This window comes from Sprattus sprattus (assembly GCF_963457725.1).
Source record: "Sprattus sprattus genome assembly, chromosome: 3".
Classification (NCBI taxonomy): Eukaryota; Metazoa; Chordata; class Actinopteri; order Clupeiformes; family Clupeidae; genus Sprattus; species Sprattus sprattus.
This window is the reverse complement of record NC_137922.1, coordinates 17,211,343-17,239,263: the sequence shown is the minus strand read 5'-3', so window position 1 is coordinate 17,239,263 and position 27,921 is coordinate 17,211,343. Positions and strand designations below refer to the sequence as shown.

At 42.0% G+C, this 27,921-nt stretch overlaps 1 protein-coding gene across 2 annotated transcripts in view; it reads left to right on the top strand.

The window, feature by feature from the left end:
- The window catches only part of gpc6a (glypican 6a), a 117,837-nt gene that overhangs the window by 49,650 nt on the left and 40,266 nt on the right, over positions 1-27,921 (top strand). For both annotated transcript variants that reach the window (XM_080835786.1, XM_080835785.1), the window contains exons 3-4: positions 3,693-4,084; positions 17,275-17,440. In XM_080835786.1, coding sequence (XP_080691912.1) covers positions 3,693-4,084; positions 17,275-17,440 — 558 coding nt within the window. The remainder of the gene's footprint in view (positions 1-3,692; positions 4,085-17,274; positions 17,441-27,921) is intronic.

Below are 27,921 nucleotides of genomic sequence, written 5' to 3'. Positions count from 1 at the left end.
CCAACACAAACATTCCAGAGGCCGGTCCACTGAAGTAGTTTCACACCAAGCAGTTATCTCCCTTAAGCAGCGCGGGTGCCAGATGTCATCAATCATGATAATGGTTGGCTTTGTTTGATGGGCTAATCGATAACCACAGTCAGCTGATTTTATGAGCGGCTCTGTCCTTCAGCCGACCACACACACACACACTCTCAGACACACACACACACACTCAGACACACACACACACCGGAGGGAGATCAGGCCCCACGCCGCAGCAGCAACCACGCAGGTCTGCAGCCTCTTTGGCGGATGGTGGTGGTGGAGGTGGCGGATGCAGCGGAGGAGTCGGCCGCAGGACGTTTATAGAGTCGTTAGGAGGAGGAGAACAGTGCCATGGGAACGCTTGCGGCTTGCGTTGATGGACGAGGCTGTTGTTTCGCTCATAATGAATTACGCTCTGAGTATTGACAGTTGACACTCGATTGGAAGTGGATGGAAGTTAGACAGGAACCCGCCAGCGAAACAGTGTCTCATTGGTTGATCGTCACTGCTGAATATGTGTGTGACTTTGGAAAACACACTTAACCCAAAGACGGGGCCTGGGAAAGAAATGCACATCCATTCAGTCAATGCTGTTAGAAAGGATAATTGTTTTAACACCGGACATTTATCTGGCGAGCAGTGCGCTGAATGATATTGTGACGGCCATATTTCCCACCAACCACACTGATGCATCTGGACCTAATGGGGCTTCACATTGCATATGAGTGAAGAGGAACAATGTTTCGCAATTACACAGGCTGGCATACTCACTTTGCAATATCATCACACACATTCCTCCTCAGCCGCAAAGCCTCTGATTATAACTTTGACCAGACCTGCGAGATAAAAAGGGGTGATTTGATTACTTGTGACATGTAGGTAATGGCCTTTCAAATTATTTCCCCGCACTCAATTAGCCTATGCAGAGCTCAATTAATTACTGCAGCTGAGGATATCCACCCCGGTCCACATTGTCGAGCACGCCCTCAGTCTTTCGCAATTTCCATGCGCTGACCCATGGTGTTCACTGGTGAAAAGTCACAACCACTTTAGCAAATGATGGATTTGCCTCTACGCCTTGAGCGGATTCATTTTGGGCTATTTTGGTTTCGCTTTTTGAAGCTGAAGAGTCGAAACATATCAAGGCCCTTATTCTCAACCTGAGATTTGTGTGTTTTAGCTTCACAGTGAAGTTGCTGTGTTTTCTGATCTTGTTCTATGGAATAATTTGATGTGTCATGGGTAATGGGCTAAATATCTGGGAAAGACATGACTGCATGTGTGTGTGTGTGTGTGTGTGTGTGTGTGTGAGCCATCAGCCAGATTCTGAGAGCTAGGGTGACTGTACCAATAGCCCTGCAGCTGATTCCCCTACAGTTGAAGTACTTCACACAAAGATAATCCTGCAGGATGACTGTGTCCTAGACAGCCATCAAAAAAGGAGTACATCAATATGCATATCCCAGGTGCAGGACGAGGTACAATTACTATTTTTTTATGCCAACTAGCCAGAGCTTGTCAGAGCTTTTATGAAGTACAAGAAGAAAATGGTGGGTCAGTTGAGAGATTTGAAAATGGAGTGAGTGGGGACTGGGTTGTCCTTAATGAGAAGCCTTGATATACCTGTGAAGATTAAATTCACTGCTTTAGAGAGGAGTGGTCCTCTTTCACCGAGGACAGAGGACAGCGACACAGACTCCCAGAGAGAGAGAGAGAAAAAGGGGGGGAGAAAAAAAGAAAGAGAGAGAGAGGAAGGAAGAGAGAGAATAACCCCTTGTACTAATATAATGTCGGAGGTATTGCTCTCCACTAATGAGCACTTACAAAGGCATCTGAAGATTAATACAACCCATTTGATATTGCCTTGATAAGTGCCTGAGAGGCAGCTTTTTGTGAAATGATAGCTGGAAAAAGGAACCTGCACAGAGCAATTACTCAAATGGCTTGTTTTCCCCCCACTATCAGATCCACCTTGAAGGAGAAGGTTTCTTTTCCAAATTAAAGGACAAACTTGGGCTTTAGTCGACAGTGTAATAGCCTCCAGCATGTAAAAATGCATAAGATAATGTGTACAAATTAACTTTGTATTTCCTGTGAAACACTATCACTCTAAATCACGTCATTGTGAAATGACAATTCCGCTCAGGCCATGGTACACCTGTTGTCTCCCTTTCCTTCAGGCGTTTGCCTCTTAAGAGACCTCCGTTAGACTTCTGTTTTCTGTTGTATGACTAGTCTGGTGAGCTTTTTCTGTGCAAAAAAAGAGGAGCTTCCTGCATTCGTGTCTCCATGAAGCTCATGTCGTTGTTTCCCCCTCCTCTCTGCTCTTCGGGTGACAGCGAGTATAACTAACAAATTGTCAAGGGGAAAGGGAGGGAAGACAAAGGAGGATACAAAAAAAAGCTTTTGTTTTTGAGTTCAAATGTTGGGTGATGCTGTGGCCTTCTCAGAAGCCAGCCAAGCACTTAGTGGCTGATTACTGTGAAGCGTCGAAAACAAAGTGAAGTGCTGTCATCAGCACACAGTCAAACATGCAGCAGTTATCAGATGAGTATTGTGTGTGTGTGTGTGTGTGTGTGTGTGTGTGTGTGTGTGTGTGTGTGTGTGTGTGTGTTTTGTGTGTGTGTGTTTGTGTGTGCTTGTTTGTGTATGACACACAAGGTCGTATTTGTATGAAAACAAAGAGAATGAGGAACATTTTGAGAGCAAATTATATATTGGTTGTTATAACTCCGGTGACGTTAGATGTTGCTTTCTTTATTTTTTCCAATCACGTTGTTATTTAAGGCCCATTATTGGACCGACTGGGGAAAAACACAGTTGAGGGCAACAGCCATTTTAATGGTGTCAAAAAATCTGAAACCTTGTTTTATTGTGCCCAGGACCAAGAACGCTTTGCATAAATATTTAATGACGGTTGTGGACCATTATTTAGATTATTTTCAATTATTCATGGCCTTTGGAAGGGACGTCCCACGCGTAATGGTCTCTCTCTCCCTCTGCCGTGTCTGAGATATGCATATTTTCTCAGTGTGTGTTTGTTTCAGGTGAATAAAGAGCAGCTAGGGCTAAGGTCATTTTCAAGTGCCAATGCGCAGAGGTTGAAGCCACACTGTCTTTCTTTTCTGAAGTGCCTCGTTTGAAATGTGGTGAGTAGTGCTGGCGCTCGGGGGTGTAAAGTTACCCCGCCCCGGGGGCAGAAACACTTGGACGGTGAAATCCAGAGGATAAGAGACGAGACAGCAAGTGTCTGCCCGGCCAGACGGTCACAGCAGTGACCTTACATAAATCTTAACTCTCATCAGTTAAGTTTAGACGCAGACCTTTAATTCGAATGCCATATGGCGGGCCAGGTTGGAAGTCCTCCTGCACCTCTCGTTGCCACACAGAATATGATATCTGGACCATGTGGAGTGAGGGAAGGAAATTGTGTCATGACGTGCAGTGCGCTGCCGTTTTGAGTAGAAGCAGATTGTAGTTACACTATTAGTTTTGTGCTTTGGATTTAATGTTTCAGGTTTTCAAATAAGGCCAGACTCGCTATAAGTTAAAGGTGCAATTAAAGGGTGGAAAAGCACAAGTGCATCTGGCAGCATGTTGACACTGTCACATATCCCTCCATCTGACATCTCCTCATACCTCTGTCTCTCTCTCTGTCTTTTCAGAATTCTTCCTGGAGTTGCTGGATAACTCACAGAGGTCACTAAACGACATGTTCGTGCGGACATACGGCAAACTGTACACGCAGAACTCGGAGGTCTTCCAGGACCTGTTCACGGAGCTGAAACGCTACTACACGGGCGGCAATGTCAACCTGCAGGAGATGCTCAATGACTTCTGGTCGCGGCTGCTCGAGCGCATGTTCCAGCTGCTCAACTCGCAGTACACCTTCACCGACGACTACCTGGAGTGCATCAGCAAGTACACCGACCAGCTCAAGCCCTTCGGAGACGTGCCTCGGAAGCTCAAGGCCCAGGTCACGAGGGCCTTCATTGCGGCCCGGACGTTTGTTCAGGGGCTCATGGTTGGCCGAGAGGTGGCAAACAGAGTGGCTAAGGTAAGTTTGAAGTAAACATGTTTTGAAAAGATTACCATTTTCAGTGTAACAATAAACAACATACAATACAAATTCATTCGAAAACGATAACGAAACGAGTTGCCCATACAAGCATATCTTAGCTGAGATTGGGTGTCTCAATACATATAGCTAAGATTCTTCACATGAGGTTGCGTTTAAATAAAATACAAATGATATTCATGAATGGTTAAAAACCTTCAGAGAACAAGAGTGCTACTAATGAACATATCATTCTCAAGTCAACATCATTCAGCTAGTTTGGTCCATTGTCTGCCGGAGGCGTAGACCACCTGATGGTTTGGGCTTTATCCTGGCACTCCGCATGCTTTGATATTCTAATGGCTTGTGGATGCTATGTTATGAATATGTTTTACCTCTAGCTCTCAGGTGACAGAGTGCAATGTGTGTATCTTCATTTCACGGGATTTGATCTTTAGTTTCGGTGTCAAATTGTTCCCTTTGATCTTTGTGCCAGTGCGCTACCAATGAACAACATGAGTAACACCCACAGATAGTAGAACAGTTTGAAAGAAAATCAGTTCCTGACAGATATATTAGCTATACTGCCAGGTACAAAGCCTTGCATGACATATGTATATGTATATGTATATGTACATATGTATATATGATCATCCCTATACATCCTTGTAAACACTATATTCCCATTATCTCTGAGGGAATAATCTCCTAAGAAGTAGCTATAATTTTCAGTGTCATGCTTTCATCTACTTGACTAGACAATTAAACCGTCAAATGTATTTGATGTTTATTGACAATGTGATGCTACACCTCCAGGATCAATATCATCCTTTTAAATCAACTCTTTTGCATGCTTTTGTCCACAAACATGTTATACCCAGACACAGAGCAGAAATACACTAAGCTGTCTGGATGTCAGACGTCTACACCAACAAAGAAAGTGAAACGTCTCCAAATTGAATGTTCATTGGACATTCCATAACATTTAGGAATCCTTAAGCTACACTGATTTATGGAGGCATGTACATTGGCTTCTCCATTTTTAGGATTCTGGCTAATATGGTCTTAATATTTTCATGGCTTTCAACCACAGCCTCTAAATTCGATTTTTATGTGGCAGTCTATGTGCCTCTTAGTGTTGAGGGGGAGAGTGAGTGAGAGAGAAAGAAAGAGGTAGTTTGTAAGAGTGGAGAGTGACCAAAAGAGAGAAAGAGAAAGAGAGAGCGCGGCATGGGGAGGTGGGGGCTTAGGTGGAGAGGGAGCAAAGCCTGATAAAAATTGCCACGCAAAGTGACCATGATGGAATGTCTTTTTACGGCCCCTTGTTGGCTTAATGCTTTCCATCACACAGAGGAGAAACCAAGGGCGTGGCTTGTGGCAGCCCACGGCTGGGTTTTAACACAAGGCTTTTAATCAAACCTGTGTTTTAGGCCTGACACCTCCAGCCGGAGCGTGACCTTTTCTGTGTAGTTTATTAGTGCGTTGGCAGGTTGGCAGTGATCGAACAAACTGTGGCCGTGTTGTCTTGGTGCTGCACAGGTGCTTGCAGGGCACGGAATGGAGAATTTGTGGCGAATATCTTCCATCAGAACGAAACAGTTGCAGTCTTTTACAGGCTTCTTCACACAAGTGTGTTTCTCCTCTCACCTCCTAAATAGCTTAAGTTGGAAAGCGTATCTGCTAAAGCTGCTAAATGGAATGGCATCAAAATCAGTCACTGTAGTCTTCTGGTTTATATTTGTCATTTTATACTGAGGCGGTTTGTCATTTTCATTTTACTGATGCTGAGAGGCATTGATAAGATATACTGCATGGTTCATTTCCCTCTGAATGAGTTTGTGTGAAAACACATTGCTCTGATAAATGTCTTTTCTCTTTAAAGTTTTGCATTGTCATAACCTAATTAGAGACAGACTTGGCAGTGAGCAGGGCAAATAAATCCCTGCAGGTGTTATTGAATGTGATCTGTATGCCTCTTTGTTATGCAGCGATGCAAAGCTGAATATAAATCCTGACACATTCTGTTGTCTCCGTGCCATGGTTTACATCTTTGGCCAGATCCACTAAAACCTTTTTTTCACTACTGAAATCCTCTCTTGATGTTACAAAGGGAGTTTTTATGATTTACTAGACTATCGCCAGGGACCTTAAGTGCCTCGGGTGAGACAAAAGGGGCTGTTTCCTACTTTTGGGGGACTTTGATGCATGGTTCCTTCTGCTCAGGAGTGCTACTGTAGGAACAGACAGAGTGGTAAAAGGAAGACAAATGTAAGGTTTCACCAATTAATTCAGTTTAATGGATGTCACAGAAACTATATGACCACTCAACCCTCATAGGACTAGTTTCTCATACATGTTATGCATTTTACCCATTCATATATTTTACACATTCTATATACCCATTCGTATTTTTGAGGTAGTGATGGGGTCAGATGTATAGGGAATAATAATACAAATAATAATAATAATAATACAATCCTAACAATGGTACATCAATTTGTGTAGCCTAATCCTAAAAAAAAAAATCCCCTTTGGCTTTCTTACTATTCAACATGCCATTCCATTTAAACAATAACAAGAGTGAAAGATGAACATATGAAAAATATTATCTCTTGTACAGCTTATAATGTTACACAACACAGATGTCTTGTAAGCAGTGTTCACATGAAAAGATGCCCCAGACCTTCAGCTATTAGGTAATTTATTAACTGGACGAAAGAAAACATGACTTCTGTCTACATTCATGCTTCGGTTTAACAACTAACACATGCCTTATATGGCACATTGAGAGCATTGAATCCAATAACCAAGAGTCTAAATCTATATATGAGCCACCTTATCGAAACCTTAATAGCCCCTATATAAAGAAGACAGTTCAGTCTGCTATCGTAAAACACATGCTGTCAAAGTAGTTGTGAACCAGGCAGCTGTGCGGCTTTTTCCAAAGATATTAGCGACTTATCACCCCCGTCCACTTTTCAGATGTTGCAGGTGTTGGGTTGTGCAATTTTCTCAGTCACTCACTTTTTCCATGCTCTGCCATGGTGCCCCATGCCCACACAATTACCTACAGGCTAAGGGAGACTGGCGTGTGCAAAGTGTACATATTGCAGCCGTCACCCTCCAATTAAGCACGGTATGCCTGAGGTGATTCCCAGGTTCCTTCGTAGCGGATAGCTCACTAAATTGACCATGCAGTGAAGCACAATCTGTCATAAAACACAGTGGCTTTACTGTCTCTCTTAGTACATTTGACCTTAAACTGACACCGTAACGTTGACTTATACGCCGTCTTCAGTTTCTTTGGTTAATAGGTGATATAAAAATCAGCCATTTCAAAATGGTTTCTGTACACTGCAGTTTGCCAAAAGTGTCTAAGCAGTAGGATAGTTTAAAACAAAGCATTTTAAATCATTATTTGCTGCCAGTTGAGATCGGCCTGATTAATTGTTGTTTTATAATAATTGACCTAGATCAGATCTGTGACTCCATAAACCCTCAGTCATAAAATTATGCCTGGTTGGAGCGCTAGGAGCTGTGAGAATCAGGAAGAATTCATTTGACAGGACAAATCCTCCTCGCCCTCAAATCCACCCCCACCAGCTCAGTAAAACCCATGAGTAACATGCAAGATTTAGCACCACCCAGCTAGTAGGCTCATGCTGAGCAAAACAGTGTAGCAGGCCAGAGTATTCTTGCAACATGGTGTTTATACTCTGGCCACATGTACAGTACAGTTTCATCTTGGAGCATTTTATGTTCTTTAAATGCTTTATTTTTTACAGTATTACAGTATTTTTACATTTGTGACGTTAGCAGTACTGCTGAATTCAAAAGAAACTGCTATTGTTTCTGCAGTCATAACAGCATAATCTAATGTGTGTGCGTCACACAAATGGCCCCCAGTTGCAACTTGCTTTTTATTTTATGCATGTCAAGCGGAATGTGCTCAATTAGAGCACCGTGACAGGTTCCAAAGAGAGCGAGTCTGGATTCCATCAAACCGCTTTAATAGGCTCTAGACAGAACGTCCACACCTTTCACTAACCGGAGCTTGAGCACAGGCCGTGCCTAGGACGTGGGTATTTGCACAGGTGGTTGCTCCACTTGGACGGGGGTGACACAAACATGAGACCGAAAATGGCGAATCATTTAAAAGGTCGAATGAGAAAGGTCCCTGTGGGAAATGTGCTTGCATATATACACACCCATTTGCACGCCGGGCAAACCCTGTACAGGAAATGAGCTCTTACCATAGTCCACATAAAGGGGAAGCACTGCTTTTCCAAATTAACTGGGGAAACATGGTTCCATGCCTCTGCTACACGGATACATGTAACACAGCTGTGGCTCATAACAGTTTGGTAGGAATGTAAATGATGGCCATGTTTTTAGTGAAACTGCACAGGCATCGTAAAAGCTTTCACATTCACAATAATATTTATCGTGGCACATGCTGTTCGTCTAATAGGATTGTTAAAAGTTTAAATTGTTAAAAGAAGAATAAGACATGTCAGATATGTTTAAAGGAGTCTCACTAGTATAGTAACTGTCGGAGATCTAGGAGAGGAAAAGAAAGATATTCATCAAAGACAAACAGATCAAATTACCTCTTAAAATTGGCTCGCGTTTCCAGCTCCATCTCATGAACTTTATTTTCAATGGATTAAGAAATGGAAAAGCTCTCTCACTCTGGATTACGGAGCCCATTTGGGAAGGATAACATCTCACGTCATGCACTATGTGGTAAATTAAAAGGCCAGGGATAATTGTCATGTGCAATGTGAAGTTGTACTTTTTTCACAAAAGGACCACAAAAATGCACATTTTGACTGTCATTTACAGTAAGACTGCCAGTCGTTGTTTTTATTACAATACTTCTATAACTATAGTTGTATCCTCTTATAGATTTGAACTCAGAGATATAACCTGTTATGTCTATAGTGAATAAGACAAACTGATAGACCACAGCTTTATATGTACTGAAGTGAGGTCAAATATGGCTCAGTGGATATGTGCATCTGTAGTTTCTCTAGATGTCATCCATAATTAAATCCGTGAACCCTGAAACTGTATACAGGAAATCTTACGTCCAGGGGAAAATGAAACACTGAAATTTGAATAAGATCTAATGCAACACAGGAACTAGCCCTGATCACAAAATAACCGGTGCCACTGAGACTGTGCTTCAGTCCGAATTTCTATTTAGTCAATGGATGTCGACGTCTTCCTGCAGAGTCTTTGAACCATAAAAAGAGTTGCTGTTATTTTGCCATTAACACTGTAATGAAATCTGATGGAGCGCAAAATAGCCACAAGAGCAGAACTGTCATGTCAGCAACAAACATGCTATCACATTCAAACTGCGGCACCTTTACCAGCTAGGCACTATAGTCCTATATATTTCATCATTTTGCAGTTGCTTTTATCCAAAGCCACTTACAGCACAGTACAGATATACATTCTCGCAAGCGTGTGTGCTCCCAAGGTATCAGACCCATTATCATGGCGTTGTTAGCACCTTGCCCTACCAGTGGCTCTAACGGTGTAGCAACAGGAACACAGTGTCAGCCAAATAAGATGCGTGTGGTTGTACTGTGTTCAGTGTCAATGTGTCAGAGTGACACTATTATTCTAAAAACGGATGTGAGAGATGAGAATTTTCCCAAACTTTTTCCGTCGTATTGTCATATTGGCTGATGAAGTCTCAGTTAGTACTGCAGCATTTGCTTTGGATCGGATGATCAATTTCACAATAGAATGCCGAAATGTGCAAATAATAGCAACACTATGGTGTGTATGTAAACACCAAATCTTTCGTCAACAAAACAAAGCAGGACATTCCAATTCACTGTAGTTAAAAACCAACGTCAACCCCATTAATTAAGCCCCTCTCCCCAGCTTGTTAGCGGTATGGGTACAGCATGTCTGTCCAGCATTTCGTCGGAGCCAGAGCCTGTCCCAAAAATAGAAGGGAATAGGGGGGCACATCTTTATTTAACGAGGGGCTGGGGGGCGAGTTGTCAGCGCCCATGTAGTGACATTACGTCCTGGGCTTTCCTGGCACCCGGGGGGGCCCTAATCCACCCCTGACATTTATGCCGGACTTGAGACCCGAGTCGGAAGGGTGTAGGTGGTAGGCCTCGGCACTTTGATCCCATGGGGTATTTATCCTTGAGGTATTTCGGTTAATGGCACTTTGGTGGTGTCAGTGAAGAGTGAAGTTTGTGTGTTTGTGTTTGTGTGAGTGTGTGCATTTGTGTGTGCATGTTTGTATGCATTTGTGTGTGTGTGTCTGTGTGTGTGTGTGAATGTGTAAGTGTTATATCTGTGTGTGTGTGAGAGAGAGAGAGAGATAGGGAGAGAGAGAGAGAGAGAGAGAGAGAGTGTGTGTGTGTGTGTGTGTGTGTGTGTGTGTGTGTGAGAGAGAGTGTGTGTATATCCGTGTGGGTGTGTGTGTGTTTGTGAGAGAGAGAGAGAGAGAGAGAGAGTGTGTGTGTGAGAGAGAACGTGTGTGTGTGCTTGTGTGTGTGTGTGTGTGTGTGTGTGTGTGAGAGAGGGAGTGAGAGAGAGAGAGAAAGAGAGAGATTGTGTGTGTGAGAGAGAGTGTGTGTGTGTGTCCTTGTGTGTGTGTGTGTGCGTGTGTGTGTGTGTGTGAGAGAGAGAGAGAGAGAGAGAGAGAGAAAGAGAGAGATTGTGTGTGTGAGAGAGAGTGTGTCTGTATGTCTCTTTGGGTGGAGCAGGTTGCATGATCTCCAGTATACTCTTCACCACCGGGGGTAGGGGAAAAGCCAGTGAGACGCAGCTCTGATGTGACACTAGCGTGGCACAGTGGCAGCTAAGTCCGGCTTTTAGCCCGGCACTTGTCATGGTAAATCACAGCCACGGCCGCCGCGCTCCGCCAGTCTGCCAGAGGGCCGGAGGCCCGGAGAGCTTACGCCGTGTCTGTCGGTTCCGGCCTGGGGCGTGTCGCCACTGATCCAGAGGTGTCAGCTTCGGTGTGGGTCCACATTCGTCCCATTTTTGCAGTCCGTGTCAGCTGAACAGGCCTTTTTGAGTCTATGCTAACTGACACCTCTCCCGGCGTGCCGTGATGGTCTTTCTGATCTGCTTTTCATTGAAATATGTGAAGTCCCTGTGCAGAGACTGAGGCAGAGAGATAAAAAAAGAGAGAGTGAGCGCGAGAGAGAGAGCGCGAGAGAGAGAGCGCGAGAGAGAGAGAGAGAGAGATAGAAAGATAGATGGAGACAGTAAGTATGAGGGATTTTTATACAGTACCTCACTGCTTTCTAAATTCGGTGCAGCAAAATCTAAAGTTTCATCATTCCTCAGATACAGTCATCTTTTGTGTAATAAACGAAAGAGCAATAGTCTGTCTTCCCAAAGATCACAGAAAGCCCAGTGAAACACAGAAAGGCAGTAATGCAGCTCGTCTGTGCAGAATGGGGCTAAGATTAAAACACATTTCAGGTAGAAGCGGCAAAATCTGAAAATGCATAAACCCACCTCTGCATGATAAGTGGACCGACTTGGGGGGAAAAAAACTCTAGAGAAGGGTATGTTTGGTTTGGACAATTTTAGATTTAAAAATGTAATATGTAATAGTCCTTTAATTTAATGGCCTTAAATTCTATTAAATCTTATCTCCCAAATGAGCACCACTAAATTTAGGTCTTCCTTTAATTAATGTGAGGTTCTCTATTCCAGCTGTAACCTTAACATTAGGAAGTTAACTGTAATTCAGGTCAATGCAGGACACATTTGAGTTAAATGCTATAATGGCGCACTTTTAAAAATAGAATGGGCCCTGTGAGTCTGGATCAGACGAGGATAATGCGGAATGTCTTTGCAAATAACACAGGCTGGCCCAGTTGTTAATGGGAAGTAGTTGGAAATATCAGTTTGCAGCGGACAGTTCATATTCCCATTGTTGGCAACACGGTATGACGATTCATGAAGGGATCGGCCCCTACAAACCAAACCCGTGCCCTATACTTGTCCTTGAAAGACGTGCTGGAGCGGAATACGCTAAGCACCGGCAGCCCAAACGGCAATAAACTATGCCAATAGACCATGATCTGTGTCACTAGAGCATAGCGAATGGCGGCCTGCTCTTGTCTTTATTACCCGCTAAGTGTTCTGTTCTGTGTGTTCGCTGTAAGAAGCAGCTGCATGGAGGCTGGGAGCCAGCAGCTCGAGCCCCCTCTACTCTCCCCTCTTTGAGTGTTTACTGCTGGGGGGGGTTCACTACCCCCCCACCCCCACAAGGGCGCTGCTCCTGCTCGCTGGCTGATGTATTAAAGCAGCACTCAATTAGAGCAGTCAGGCTTTGATGGTGATAGCTCGCTGACTATCTCACACTGCCACTAATGCTAGTTAGCAAGATGGGGAAATGATTAGAAAGACTGCACGTAATGATATACTGCTAGCAAAGTGAAGAAGATGAGGCTGTTTGTTAAGACGGAGAGGCCCGCTAGGGGGGAATTAAAAGATGGCAAATGTTTTTTTGGGGCTTTGTCCTTCATTAGGTATTGTATTTCAAACTTTAATGGTTCATTTGTATGGTTTACTTGAGAATATAGGACATCTGAAGTAGTCCCAAATGAGGATTTGATGTAGTTCATCATAATGTTATAGCTACGTAAATGTGTGCATGTAAATATTTAATATATTTGTCCACCTATAGCTACCCCTCACAGGGACTGTCATTCATTTTACACTCCTTTGCCCAAAGAAAGAGCCCTGACAAAAGTATTTAATGTATTACAATACACATTTATTTGTTGTGTATAAAGAAATGGCCTGTCTATTTTAACAGTTGGACCTGAGATTATGTCATAGCATTGAATCAGTTTTGATTTTATAATTTTTTTTCTCTCACCTTTATTCAGATGCTTCACAGTATGATAATGATACGGTTGATGACGGTTGGTCACTGCAAGTGTTACATGCTGTTCAATATGACTTGAAGGTGAACATCTCTATGCAGCTGCATCTTACAGGCTCTGGATTTGACTGTATTTCCAATACAGCTTTACAGACACTGACAGGCAATTAGATAGATATTCCCCGTAGAACTGCCCGATCAATCACAGCTGATACCAAAATCCAAAACATTTTCCACATATTTTTCCCATATTGACCATCTTAATCTCTTTAAGAAGAGTGGGTGTGTTCTAGCAATGAACTCTTCATCCTCCCGCCCAAAATATGAAAAGCCCTTTATACTCTGCTGAGTGGTTGTCCTCAGAATGAACTGGCTAGTTTTTGTCTTATAGCCAGCCCTACAGATGGTGGACATTTCCCTGCCTCTTTCAATGTCCATTTTGTATGTTTAGTTCATCTTCTCTGATTAGAGGATGAACAATGTCAAGCGTTGTTATGATTGCATTATATCAAAGCTGGGATGTGGAGACTTCTTCTGTTGCCCATACTTTGAGCTCCCTCTTATTTTTAATTTTTTATGGTGAGTCTTTGAGGCTTCCAGATTTCCCTGTCATACAGGATTCCATTACCTGTCGGAATAGCTTTGGATTATGTTCACGCTGCCGTATGGATGTTCCTCATCTCATACCAACGGTGTCACATTCGAGGGACGTTCAAGCGGTTATTATAGCACACACTCTTAGGTAGCTCTGTCTTGTGCCGTTTAAGGTTTTTAGCGCTCCAACTACACTTAATCCTTCACACTCATTTTCAAGTGGCTTTTAAAAATGGCAAGGTAACTCCTTTTGTCTGTGTGAAGTGCCTGTTGAGGAAGCAGAAGCTCAATAAAGACGCTAAGGAACATTTGACATAATCAATGAATGCCCACATAGACAGCCTGTTTTTCTGAAGGTTGCAATCACACGTGATTGTTCACATGTCTATCAGAAAGGGACATAAGCATACATTAGTCATAATAAGGGACAGTGTTTAGAGAGTGACTGGCCCTTGCCATACATATTTAAAAAATAAATAAATAAAACACAGGTATGATTTATTCTACTAGATGTACTATGTGTTGTTAGCCTTAATATTACAACAGAAGTGTGTGGGCCATATAAATAGTTTCAGAGAGCAGTCTGAGATTATGTGAATTTCAGACTGTAGTGACACCTAGAAGATTGCATCTATTATTAAAACCAAGATAATGTGAGTACTGAAGTGGAGCCCAGTGATCCAGGGGTAAATTGAGAAATATATCTGAATACTACTTATCATCTAATTTATTTATCACACACACACAGATTTATTTATCACACACACACACACACACACACACACACACACACACACACACACACACACACACACACACACACACACACACACGTACACACACACACACACACACACACACACACACACACACACACACACACACACACACACACACAAAGTCAGATAGTGTTTACATATGTCATATTTGATTTGAGTAAACCCAACCCTGGTCAGTATTGGGAGGGTTGCTTATAAAATGTATTGCACTACAGATTACAGAATGCATGTCCTAAAATGTAATTTATAACGTATTCCGTTAGAATAATCAAGGTGAGTGATGTATTGTAAATATTTATGATTACATCAGCATTATATTAGCTGTGGATTAAGCGGTTATGTCGGTCCTTGGAGTTATAAGCCCCTCCACCAACACCAAACCCTCAAGCCAACCCAAACAAGCAATGTCCAAATAACCTGTAAACTGAAATTTTCCCATTTGACGTAGAGCTTAAATTGTTACACATGCCTCCATTTGGTGTCAAATAACCGATCGAGCTGTAAGCAGGATTCAACTGTTACTGTTTATGAAGGAGCGCATATATATCGACTGAATCTCATGGCTATGATGAGTTAGCTTTGAGGTGAGTCAGTGAGTCAGCCACTGCCTCAGTGTGCTTAGCCAGACTTCAATAAAGGAGCTGAAGCCGTAGTTTTGTGCAAAAGGCCTGCCTCGGGGCATGGACCACATTTCCGCTCATTTGAAATGAATGCGTGGTGGTGATTTTTCTATACTTAAGCACTCTGTGCTCGTGGTCCTTCAACATTTTGTCGTCCTTTGCTGGATTTTTTTTTTTTGGTGCTACTAGGCTCTTAGTGTGTTTGCTTTATGTGCTGGTGTATGTGTGCATTTGGGAGTGCTGAAAGAATAGGCTTACTTCTCAGCTCTAACACTGTAATGTATTGCATTAGCTTGCCATTGTATACAGTTTGTTTGTTTGTTTTAGTTTTTTTTCACAAGTAGGGATTAAGTGTATTTAAGGAGGATTGCGGTTGCCCGAAATGGCCTAACCAAGCAAAAAAACATATTCATTTCAAAGAGATAGAAACACAACAAACACCAAAGCATGTTTGTTGAAAGTAAACAAAGTTTTTTTCAGTGTGAGTTTTCTACTGCTCTGTGTTCTGAATAAATGCCATGCTTGTAGTTCTTTGAAGTACAGCTATTAATGGGAGAGAGAAGACACAATGCCCAAAGAAAACAAAATGTGTCTTCCATATCTCCACAGAGAGGATAAAATGATCCCATCTTCCATACACTCAAGAAAACAGTATATAGAAACAGAAAACATTTCTAAGGTTTGTGCATTTCTGCAGGTCTCCTAAGCCTTAATGCTTAACTTAAATGTTGTGATGTTGTGAACGATCCAGGCAATCAGAGCTCATGACGCGCAGTAAAAAAAGGCTTATTTATTCAGAACACACACTTTCCAATTCAGAAGGATTGGGCATGTGTGTGTCTGTGTGGGGGGGTGGGGTGTAGGTTTTAGATCTGCCGTGTTGCTCACACTTGTTGCCTGTTGGGAACAAATTGCCAGTACACACGTTTTTTGGGGTATGGCATGCCGAGATGACATCTCCACTACATCATCTTCAAAGCCCCCTGTGAGGTTGTGTCTGATGCGCCTGCTAAATTGCATGTGTCAGAACAACTTTGTTTGATCCCAACTGTTATAAACAGCTCTTGTAGGGAGGCTGATGCTGGAGTTCGCAAGCACCAAAGATGCAGACACGTTTTCTAAAAGATGGGGAAAGCTATGATGCCTCCTGTGTCTCGGAAAAAATGAAAGAAACAAAAAAACACCAAGCGGCAATTGTGCCAACTGAATTCACCATCGAACGATGCCCTAGACATTTTCATGTATGTACAGGGTGGGTATGTAGACACCAGGCTTTGCAGGGGTTGTCTTCTGGTCTGATAACAGGAACCGAGACGGCCTGTCAGCTTTGATTTAATTCCTCGTCGGGGCAGGCCCTTCTTGACATGCATGAGTCACTCTTCTTTTGGCACGGCTTGGCCTGATGTTTTCGATTTCTTGTTGTATGCTCTCAGTCACGACAAGCCTCACCCAGCGCGGCGTGATGCGGCTCAGCTCAGTTAAGCCCAGCCAGGCGCTAACGTGTGTGTGTCTGTGGGGGGGAGGGGGGTTGGGAGGTGCAGTTGAGTGGACAGTGCTGAAGTCAAGCATAAAGACACAAGCTGACATCCAATTACCAGATGTTTCACTGGGGGGGGGGGGTTGAGGGAGGAGAAGTGGGGTATTCCTCTTCAATCGAGGTCTGACCAGATGTTGGTTTCAAACGTTAAGTCAAAGGAGGTGATATCAGTGTTAGAACGTCGTCAGGCGACCTTGTCCAGTATAACAATGATAGAGTGTTTGGTGGTCTGTGATTTCTGTGTACGTGTCTGCTCTCTTTCTCAGAATGGATCTCAAACATCGAACCTTAGGATGAGTTCTCTTTTAATGACATGCAACTGAAAATTGCATTTTTTTTTGTCCATCCAAATTTAAAATCCTTTTTAGGAGGCCTGTATTTCTGAGCAATTATTCTGCGTACTTATTTTTTTACTTCTTTTTGAGAAATTCTACTGCACACCTCAGGCCTCTTGAGTTTAGCACTCAAATGAATTTAGTCTGTTTTGAAAGTGTGAATTTTATAATAATTTCACCACTAAAGTTGTGGTCAAGCATTTCTAATCTTAAAATTCAAAATCCAACGGAGAGAGAGAATGATGTCGACCGCATGAAGGCATTTCATCTGGTTGCCAATTATCGTTGCATTGCTAGTTATAACTGAAGTAGTTGCTTTAACATACTGAGCTCTTGAGTTGCCCATGTGCCAAACTGTGTAGTGACAACACATACTAACACTTAAAGAGTTTCTGTGGTCCACTCTGTCTCCTAAAACATGCCTTTTGTTGCCTACAGGTGAATGTGTTGCCAGGCTGTTCCAAGGCACTCACGCGGATGCTCTACTGTCCGTACTGCGGAGGAATGCCTGACCTGAAGCCCTGTGCAAACTACTGCCAGAATGTCATAAAGGGCTGCCTGGCAAATCAGGCAGACTTGGACCCTGAGTGGAACTTATTCATCGGTAAGGTCTTTTCTTTCTTTTTTTTTTTTCCTTTGAGTTCGAGGAAATAAATGATTGAAATAGACAGTGAAGCAAAAGTTGCTTCTGATTACTGTCAAAACAGTGAGCCTTACATTCCCAGTGTGACTGTTCTGTGTCTCCCTTTGCTGGAGGCTCATGGGATATGGAGTGTTGATGCAGTAACTGGATGTTTTATCTGGTTGGGAAGTGTTTTCATGAAATCAATCATGCTTTAGGAGCATGGTGTGTGTGCTACTGCAGCAATATTTTTTAGCAAGAAGGCCAGAGTCTCTGCCTTTAAAGTCAATTTTTAACGTTGAACATATTTGTCAAACTCAACCTGTGAAGCTCTGTTTTGATATGCGTGAGGAGTTTTTTTTTCAGACATGGTATAGTGAGCAGTTGAGGCCGCCTCAAGTTTGACAGAGATTTCAGATTTCAAAAGTTCAAAAGTTATCAACATGAGAAGCTGGGAGTTGTACTTTCAAAGCATTTGTCAAGAGACATGATGTCATCCAAGTCTAAGCAGACAGGCTTTGAGATGTTTTTAGAAGGCACAAGTCCCATGCGTGTACGGACTGGAGTCTTTGTACCCAGGTAGACTATACTTTCCTAAAAAATGGTTGGTTATAACTTAGCATGGGAAGCATGCAACAACAACAACAACAACAAACACAAATAAACAAACACCCATATTTGAAACTGTTGTTGGTGATGGAGTTTCCATCCTTAGTCATTTAACTCTCTATTCTGTGTTAAACTGTTCAAAACATGTTTCATTTATTTTCAGCAACATATAATTTTGTCAGACTGATTTCTGCCTTGTGTCCTACCCCACATATTATGTGGGAAGAATACTGAGCTGACACACAGTTGTATCTTTTGTTCATGTTGACATTTTAGACTCATTTGCCAGGCTTCACATCAGCCAGCCAGCTTTGGTGCAGCAACAAAAATCTATTGACCTGGCTCTTCGTGGTCACAGGACAATTAGCTCTTGAGGAGAATCCATTATTTTCCCTCCATTTTAAGCTATGTTTGAACAAGCAAGTTCAGGCACTCTTTGTTTCTAAATATCATCACTTATGAGACTGGGCTTGATTGTTTCAGTGGAGACTCACCTTCACTCTATGTGGCAATGGTGGCATTTACCTGTATTCTGTGATGAAAATGGCCTTGTCACCTGCATTGATTGCTTCGAAATACTGCAGTCTGTTTATTCCAACTAGACATGGTTATTATCATCAACTGAAACTGAAATGATAGGGTCTGAAATGAAAAATAAAAAATAAAAATAAAAATCTTATCTACAACAATAGTCGAATCAAATTGAACTATATGGCATACACTTTTAGGCCATATGACTTAAATTATTATAAATTACTTAAATTAAATAAATTAATTAGTAGAATACTGCAGGATTAATACTTAACCACTGAACAACATGTTCATTTTGCAATTGTTTCGCTTCATACGGTGAGACATTTTTGTTTATTTCCGAGTAACAAGAAAAGGGGATAAATACATGTAAGCATTTTGCCAAAGGCTGCAAGTCTCCCTTCGTGACTGTTCTGTACATGAAGGATTCACGACACCATCCCTCCTCTCCGTGGATTTATAAGGGTTTAGAGACGAGTAAAAACTTCCAGATAACGGACTCCTACATCTACGGCTCCCCGGGGCCCAACTCAACTTCAGAACCAAAACATGACTAAAGCACAGTAAAAAACTAAAGCAGTGTCCTTCCATTTTTCATTTCACTATTGTATAATGCATACTTAAAAAAAAAATGTTTGTGAGAGACGGGTGAAGAAAGAGGAAGGAAATAGTAAAGAGGTAGTTGTATACAGCACACATGTCTCTTCGATGTTAGAGTACTTGTGGCAAACTCCACGGAGCTGAGAGAGAGAAAATATGTTTTTCATTTAATGCTTGGTTTTAGTCTGACTTACTTAGTTAACCAAAGTAACATGCACACTCCTCATACAGTCTCACAGCGTGCCTGAAGCTTCTCACAGACTCAGATAGAGCCAACGGCAAGGCCCTCAGGCCAGAAGTGTCTGGAAGGATAAGATCATATTCAGTGGAACATTAGCGGCCATGCGTTTGGGTTGCATGAGGGTTTGTGTGTATGGTTGTACAGAATTACTGAAGAGGAATGACACACGGCGAGAGGAGACAGAAAATCCTGACTCTGGCCCTGCTCAGATTCCAGAAAATACCGGCGCTGGTCCCTTTGGACTAAGGCCGGACGCAGTAGAAAGCATCACAAGAGTGGTGTTATAGACTGCAGTGCCTCCAAAGGATTCTGAATAAATGTGATGTCCAGTACTCTGGATATGGGAATCTTGTTATAGCTAAGATTGGTGATACATTTAGCCAATGTTCTCAGGCAAACCACTACAAAGACAGGGATGGAAATATTACTGATTTGTCATAGTAAGTGTTGGTGTTTGAAAGCTAAACAGTGTTCTTTTTTTCTTTTATAGTTTTGGCTCTGTTGCCTTTTTTTTTTTTTTACTTCATTCATTGTCACTACCTTTTCATAAATAAATCACCCCTACAGCGGAGAGAAATAGCATGTCCTGAAAGTGGTGAAAGTTGCCACATGCAACATTCTCAGCAGCATATTTGTGCTGTGGCTTGGCGTCACTATCCTCCCAGACCAAGAAACCTCTCCTCCACGGCTGCTGATTTCACATGGCGTTTAAAGTGCTGGCACAGTTTTGCATCAATTAGATAATGTATGTGTAAGCTGTTCCACACACCCACCCACCCACACTCATCTGCTTCTTTTTAAAGTATGTTCACAAATCCCCAGTGTAGTGAGTGAATCTTTGAGAGCGGGTGCTAGCGTGCTTGCATGTCCCAGCTGACCAAGGCAGCCTTGTTAGCGACGCATGAGAGAACTACGTGGGCCGAATGCCCTTGAAACGAGACGGCGGAAGTTGCAGGACACTGCAAATATCTGACGAGGACGTCTGATTGGAGAGATGATCCTGTGCTTTTAGACGAGCCGGGACATTTTGCAAATCCCTCATGAGTAATGCTGCCACTGGCTAATGGACCTGGCAATGTCTTATCCAAATTAATCTTTTACATTTAGACTTGGCACATACAGATGAACTGTTCTGATGTCACTTAGCATGTTAACTAAATATATGATAAAAATGGAAAATTTTAGCAGGAGCTAGTTTGGTATGAATACTGTATAAGATGGGTTTCATAATTTTCAGTTATTATGCTGTTCTTAGAGACATTTTTCACTCTGTTTTTAAAATGGTCTGATCTTACATATGCTTACATATCTTATTTTCACCTATAACCAGTGACATTTTTCTTAAATTCTGCTGATATTGAATGATACCATCAACTAGATTGATGGTTGTCAGACTCAATTTGTCTAGATAGCATGGGAGGTACATTTTAATACAGAACCCCCCCCCCCCACACACACACACACACACACACACACACACACACACACACATGGTGTTTCTGGCCCTCTTATCACCCCTCTGGCTTATCATTCACCTGCTGCTGTCACTAAAGGTATTTCTATCAGCATTTCTGTCAAGCTTCAATCACAGCACTGGCAGGTTTCACAGCCCTGGATGCATACCCAATATCCTCAGTATGGGTCTATTTGACAGGACCAGTTAGATTTCTTAGATGTATTATGTCTGTAAAATTAATTGGACATATATTTTCCTTTAAGTTCAAAATGTCAACATTCATCCATGTAATTTCATTAATACCATAATAATATACGTAAATAAATAAAACATATACGTGTGGAATTATGAATAAATATTACAACATTTTGTATTGAATGTAAAGTATTGCTTTTAGTCATTTCATTCTGCTCATTATAAAAGCTAATTAAGATGTAGGACCATGTTGTCCTTTGTTGAGCCCTTTGTCACCACGGTGTAAGTGATCTCATTGATTTTATTTGCTCATTTCTTTTTAATTGCTCAGCTCATCTCTCCATGTAAAGGGATCTCACCACAACCTTGTGATTCAGGAAATCTGAAGTCAATAATATTCCCTGCCCTAAGCAAGGGACTTTCAGCAACACCCTATCCTCAGCAACATAGTCTATTTTATAATTATTAAATTACCTTATTATACGGCTCTTCAGACTGCTGCAGCATGTTCCATTGATTTGAATTGGCTACCCCAATGTTTCGGAGGTCTGATATTCTTCCATAATGTCAGCTGCAAAAAGTTAATGACCACTGCCATAGGCAACGGGTTTATTGCTTCTGATTCACATCTTTCATATCTTTCCACAAGTAGTCCGCTCACTTATCATAACGGAAATTATTTGTAACTTGAGCTCAGCAAGTACTACGTTGATATGCAACACCTAAAACTTTAAAGTTCTATTTGCATTAAAAGCCAACTGTGCTGTAGTATTTTACATTAATAGGGCCGGAGTTAATAGGTTAATGCCTTGATGCTGTCAAAATTCAGACACTCCACAGATTCAGCATTTCCAAAACAAATAATCTATAACTCACACTGTGTTGAAGGAACGCTATAAGACTTTCTTTTAATTGTCTGCTAAAAAAGTATGGTAGATCAGACTTCCAAAGGTGCTATGGTGAAAAATGTGTCATGTTGTCAACACTAGTTATGCAGTGAAACCGATCACACTTCCAAAGGTGCTATGGTCAAAAATGTGTCATGTTGTCAACACTAGTTGACAGAAGAATGGCTGATGCTAAACTTTTAGACAAAGATAAAAGATTAATCAAAGGTTCTGAAGGTTCATTTCCACGTACACCTATAGGGCTCAGATACACATACGCGTTTTTGTAAAAACGCGACGCTAGGAAATACATTGATTCCTATGGTACGGCGCGCTTTCACGCAAAGCGCCCCGTACCATAGGAATCAATGCATTTCCTAGCGTCGTGTTTTTACAAAAACGCGTATGTGTATCTGAGCCCATAGGGAATCAGTTCCACATCAATGAAGACAGGGTAACGGATTGGATATCAATGTACAGTACAGTAAGACTTTTTATAAGGTCAGCTATGGGAGGTCACAGATCAATGGGGGTGTGTTACGGTTGAGAGGTGGGACAAGGGTTTGTGAGTGGGAGGGGAGGGGAGGTTACCCCACGGAAGCTTCCGGAAGGTCCACACACAAAGGCACAAAGGCAACATGTAAAATTGGTGGTGTGTATTAGATCACCCTGGCTGGAAAGGAAGTCTGGAAAGGTGCCGAGGCCTATTTTGCATAGGCCTGGTCTGAGGGCCTCACCATGGGTGATCAATGCCCATGGCAAACACACACACGGGAGAGCCCGCATGCTTGCAATGCACTTGTAAATATATGAATCAATGGTAATATCAATTTCTATCAGTCCCCTATTTGAATATGTAAATATTCACATTTAAAAACAATAACCTACTCAGCCATCACAGGTGTATGGGACTTCTCTCTGCCATACTCACACCTATGCAATGTTTCTGGGGAGTTGACCCAGAGGCAATGGCCTGAACAGTAACTGGCTTGGAGGGGATGGTGGTGACTTTAATACAGAGACATTCCATTGTCTCGTAGACGGCTAAGATAAATGTGATTGCCAGGAAGATACCTACCAGGCCTGACACCGCTGCCCACACTCCCTTGGACGTCTCCAAGGTTATGTGGGACGGGCATCAGTATAACCTGAGGGCCTATTCCGGCAGATCCAACAGTTGGTATTATTTAAGCTCTCTGCATAGTCAACCATCACCCCAACAGCCAAGTTTAATGGTTAATGTCTTGTTGCTGTCAAAATACAGACACTCCACAGATTCAGCATTTCCAAAACAAATAATCTATAACTCACACTGTGTTGAAGGAACACTATAAGACTTTATTTTAATTGTCTGCTAAATAAGTATGGGAGATCAGACTTCCAAAGGTGCTATGGTGAAAAATGTGTCATGTTGTCAACACTAGTTATGCAGTGAAACCGATCACACTCCCAAAGGTGCTATGGTGAAAAATGTGTCATGTTGTCAACACTAGTTATGCAGTGAAACCATCATCAAACACACATCCTGATAACAGTGAAACATTATTTTGATGAATGCCACCCCTATATCACAAATTGCAGAAAACCAATTCACAACCAATCATATCTGTACAACACCATGTCACATCTGTTGTCACCTTTGTCACCAAACATTAGTTATTTTTCGTATAACACATAACAAAAAGGCAATTACATTTGGATACATAAATACACTGTCTCTAAAATGGACATCTGCACTCAAGTAAACAGTAGACAGGAGAAGGGAGGGGGCAGAGAGAGAGAGAGAGAGAGAGAGAGAGAGAGAGAGAGAGAGAGAGAGAGAGAGAGAGAGAGAGAGAGAGAGAGAGAGAGAGAGACTCACTGGTGAAGTGAGTCTCACAAGAGTCTTTTTGGAGAATTGCTCTGCTTTCAACAGAACAAAGCGGAAAACCATTGCTACCAGTGAGTGGCCCTGATCAAAGAGGCTTGATGGTCCTCAGTGAATCGCAGGTTTTTCAAAGCTACATAGCTTGAGTGTGTTGTTCCCTGCTTTCATCTGCTGTGACCTCCGACAATAAGGGGGGTAAGAGAAGTGTTCTCATGTGGTATTTTTATCCATTTCTACCTCGTCCCTGTCTGGTCCCCAACAATGCCGTGTGTGTAGCGAGCGGATACTCAACAGGTGTGATGCTCTGAGGTGTCTCACAGGATAGGCACAGGGCTGTTTTGACAGTTAGATCACTCAGGGTTTCATGTTCATTCCATTAACCTCTCTGTCATCTAATGCATGGGTGCTAGCGCGGGAGCGCTACCTTTCTTCTTCATCTCAAAGCACAACTGCATTTGCAAACTAAAAGGCTGCCTAGCCTTCTGCATTTAGCTTCCAAATGCATATAGGGCCATGCAACCTATAGTGCCCCACGGACATGAATGGTGTCAAGGGATTCAACAGAGAGCATGCAGGTAACGGATATCAGTTCAGTGACTGTGGAAGTCTTAAGATGTTCTTTCTGATGAAGTCAGCTAAGGTGCCTTAGGAGGCTATTTAAATAGACTAGGATTCTGACAACACATAACTTCAAGGCAAGGGTGATTCTAAATAGGTTTTAAAATATGTATGATTTTTGCACCTTGAGGACACATATAGTTACCAAAAAGAGAAAGGGAGAGAGCGAAAGAGAGAGAGAGAGAGAAAGCGTGAGAGAGAGATTTGGTAAATGTGATTCTAAAAGCATTAAGGGTTCAGGGCATTCCTACTTCCGTCAAACATTCCGTCCAAAAATGGCCCCGCAAGACAAACAAGCGACACCCACTGCCAACATGTGATGTAGAGGAGGGGTGATGACTCGAGGCTGTAAACAGATTCTCCGCCATAAATCCCATATTCTTTCCACAGCTCCTAATTTGGCCTGTTCCACGGTCATGCATTCTTATCTCCAAACAGGAAAAAATAAGAAAATGACCATGAAGAATTAAGGAGTTATTCCCGTGGTATCCAAGCCTTACAAACCCAATCCATCAAACTACACCCGAGACAACTTGAGACAAGCAGAGGTGTTTTGTTTATTGCACATGAAAACTGGCTTCGGGCCTGCAAGTCATAAGTCTCGCGCAGACTCTCAGCATCCTTGTATTCAGTAGCGCATACAATACTTGAAAGTAAGAATCATCCCTCCCACGTACCCTCGATAAGCAGACTAAACAGCCCCATCTGTGAGCCTGTGTGCGGCTGGAGGGAATAAAGAAGCGTGGAGAATGGGGTGGTGAATGGGAACATAATTTCTGAAGGAAGCAAAAAAAGGAAACTCATCCTCCCCACCCTGCATTGGTGACAGACAGGAGCACACTATCGAGTTTGCACCTGTCAGGGCTGTTCCCGGCACCATCAGTGACTCGATCATCTCAAAGAAGCACCTTTGACAAACACACAAGCGAGGAAGGCCTTCGTGAAAAAGAACAGACACTTTGTGAGGGAGGTTGAGAGACATGGGAGATGCGACAGGAGACAATCAACTCACAACTCTCCCTGCTGTCTGAAAAGGGAAGAGCTTGTATTCTAAAGGTCAGAGTTCACATGTGTGGAAAATTATGCAAACAAGGGGGTGTATTATCTGATAAGGAAAAATCCAATCTTTTTTACATTCCAATGCTGTAACATACTGAAATATCTAATGGGGAGGGACTAACAAAAACTGCTATTATAAGACATATGGTTTAAAACTAAGGTTGTAAATAAACTAATGGAGTCTAAGCAAAATAACACCACTAATTTAACCACTACTACATTTAATTTCTTAATTAGTCCAAAGGTTCTACAGATCTTCAGATGCTGCAAAGTTATATTATTTGCCATGTAAGGGATAATGTATAGTCTTCTTTGTCCTGAAAGGATTTATTTTCTGACACTGACCGGCGGACTTTACATGTTCCCGCTTATTATACATCAACTTGTCAAAACGATCAAAGACATTCCTCCAAAATATCTCTTTTAAGTGATTTTGTTGTCATTTCATGGCTTCCGCAGAAAAAAATAGATCTTAAGGTGCAATACATAGTTTCTGCGGTCAAAAATTGAAATGTTTACCGACTTAACATAACCCTACAATTCTGTAATGGCCGGTCAACAGTTTTATAATAAGCAGCCTCATCTCAAATATTTTCTTTGGCTGTGGACTCCTTGGCCTTTTTTATTGCTAGAAGTTCAGGATGGAATTTCTGGAATCCAGGAGAATGGCTAGAGGAGGAGCATTTACTAGCTGCTGATTAAAGCCTGACAAACCTTTAGTCCAGCATATGTTGTGTGTTGTTGATAATATGAATGTTGGACACATCTTTCCATTTGTCTGTTTGCTAAACAGACTTGGGTCACTCATGTAACCGAGTTAGCTCAAGACACAATGGTTAGTCCTAAACTACAATAAGATATTTCCGCTGCCCTTATCGCATTCCATAATTTCCCACCTACCTTGTACGTTTGGGTCTGAATCAAAATAGCAGGTGTGAAAGGTGCCTTAGACTAGTCACTTCTGTGGTTTTAACTACAGTCGTGTTACTGATAGCTAGGGTGAACAGTGACCAGTGTAGCTGGCTAGCTTAATGACCCATTGGACTATATAACTGCATTGCAGACTTGCTTCATAGTTCAGGTAATCCACTCCCAAGTTGATCTCCTGCTAATGAGCAACTGAGACCTGGAGAGTGCTATTAGTGAACTAAAGTTGGCAACAATGGAAAGCTCTCGAGCTATTATGGTCCGAGAGCCCACTCCACAGCTCAGAACTGGCTTCAATTAAGACAAGGGAGCATATTCTACAGTAGGAAATTAATTTTCAGGATATATCTACTTGGCGGCGAGCCTCTAATAGAGCCATTTTAGTGTGAGGGCTATGGAAAATGAAGTGTAAATGGAGTTACCTGCTTTAATCCTTTTACTAAAGGGGCAATTAAAAATGTTCTCATGTCTACCTCGAAAAGTGTCCCATTTCATACATTTTTGAGCAATGCTAATAAAGGTCAAACTGCAAGTATCTTTTATTATCACTTTTATTATTCAACCTCACCCTATAACACCGCAAATCTGAGGTTGACTGATGAAACTTTTTATCCGCTATGTATATGTTTTGTTTGTGGAAACTTAATTTGGTGTGACTAGAGAATGAACCCAGCTTACAGGTGTGGTAAAGGATAAAAGGTGTGATAAGAATGCTCATTAGTTTTATTAAGATTTGTATTCCCTTCATTGTGAGCTTATGAAAGTATGGCTTGGAGTTCGGTCTCTGTTTTGGGTTCATGGTTCCAGTGGGCTCGATTTTCCCTTATAGTTTGATACAAAAACACCTTGAATATGAGGGTCAAATCACCTTCCTTCCATGGCAGTTATTGCATTCATCTCACATGAAACAGACCTGCTTGTTTGTATTTTGTTGGTGTTTTTTCTCCTAATTCAGAGTAGGAACAGGAGTTTAATTAACGACTTAAAACACGTACCAATACCACCATAACCAGATATATAACGTCCTTTTTTCATTTACTATCTTCCTTTTCTATATAACTTTTTTAAATTCTATATTTTTCCGATATTTGTAGGCAAGACCTAAATGGTCCTTGTATAATAAAAACAGCTTTTAGTTTTAAGCAAGTCATTATTATTCCTTTAGGGATCAGACCTCCCCCACAAGCCTTTTAAAATGATGAGACTGACAACAAACAAGCTTGCCCACGCTCATTCCTCATGTAACCCTGGGAGACTACAGACTACAGCTAATATCCAGAAATCATGTCCTCTACACAGGGATTAAAGTATTCCGGCATCGTGCCGGATTTCCAGCGTGCAGCGTTTGGCTGCGGAAAAATAAAAAGAATAAAAACACGTCTCGATATCATCACCATTACTTTCGGGTTTATGAGTTTGTCTGCCAATGATATGAAAGGAGCACACCTCTCACGCTCTCAAAATAACATTATT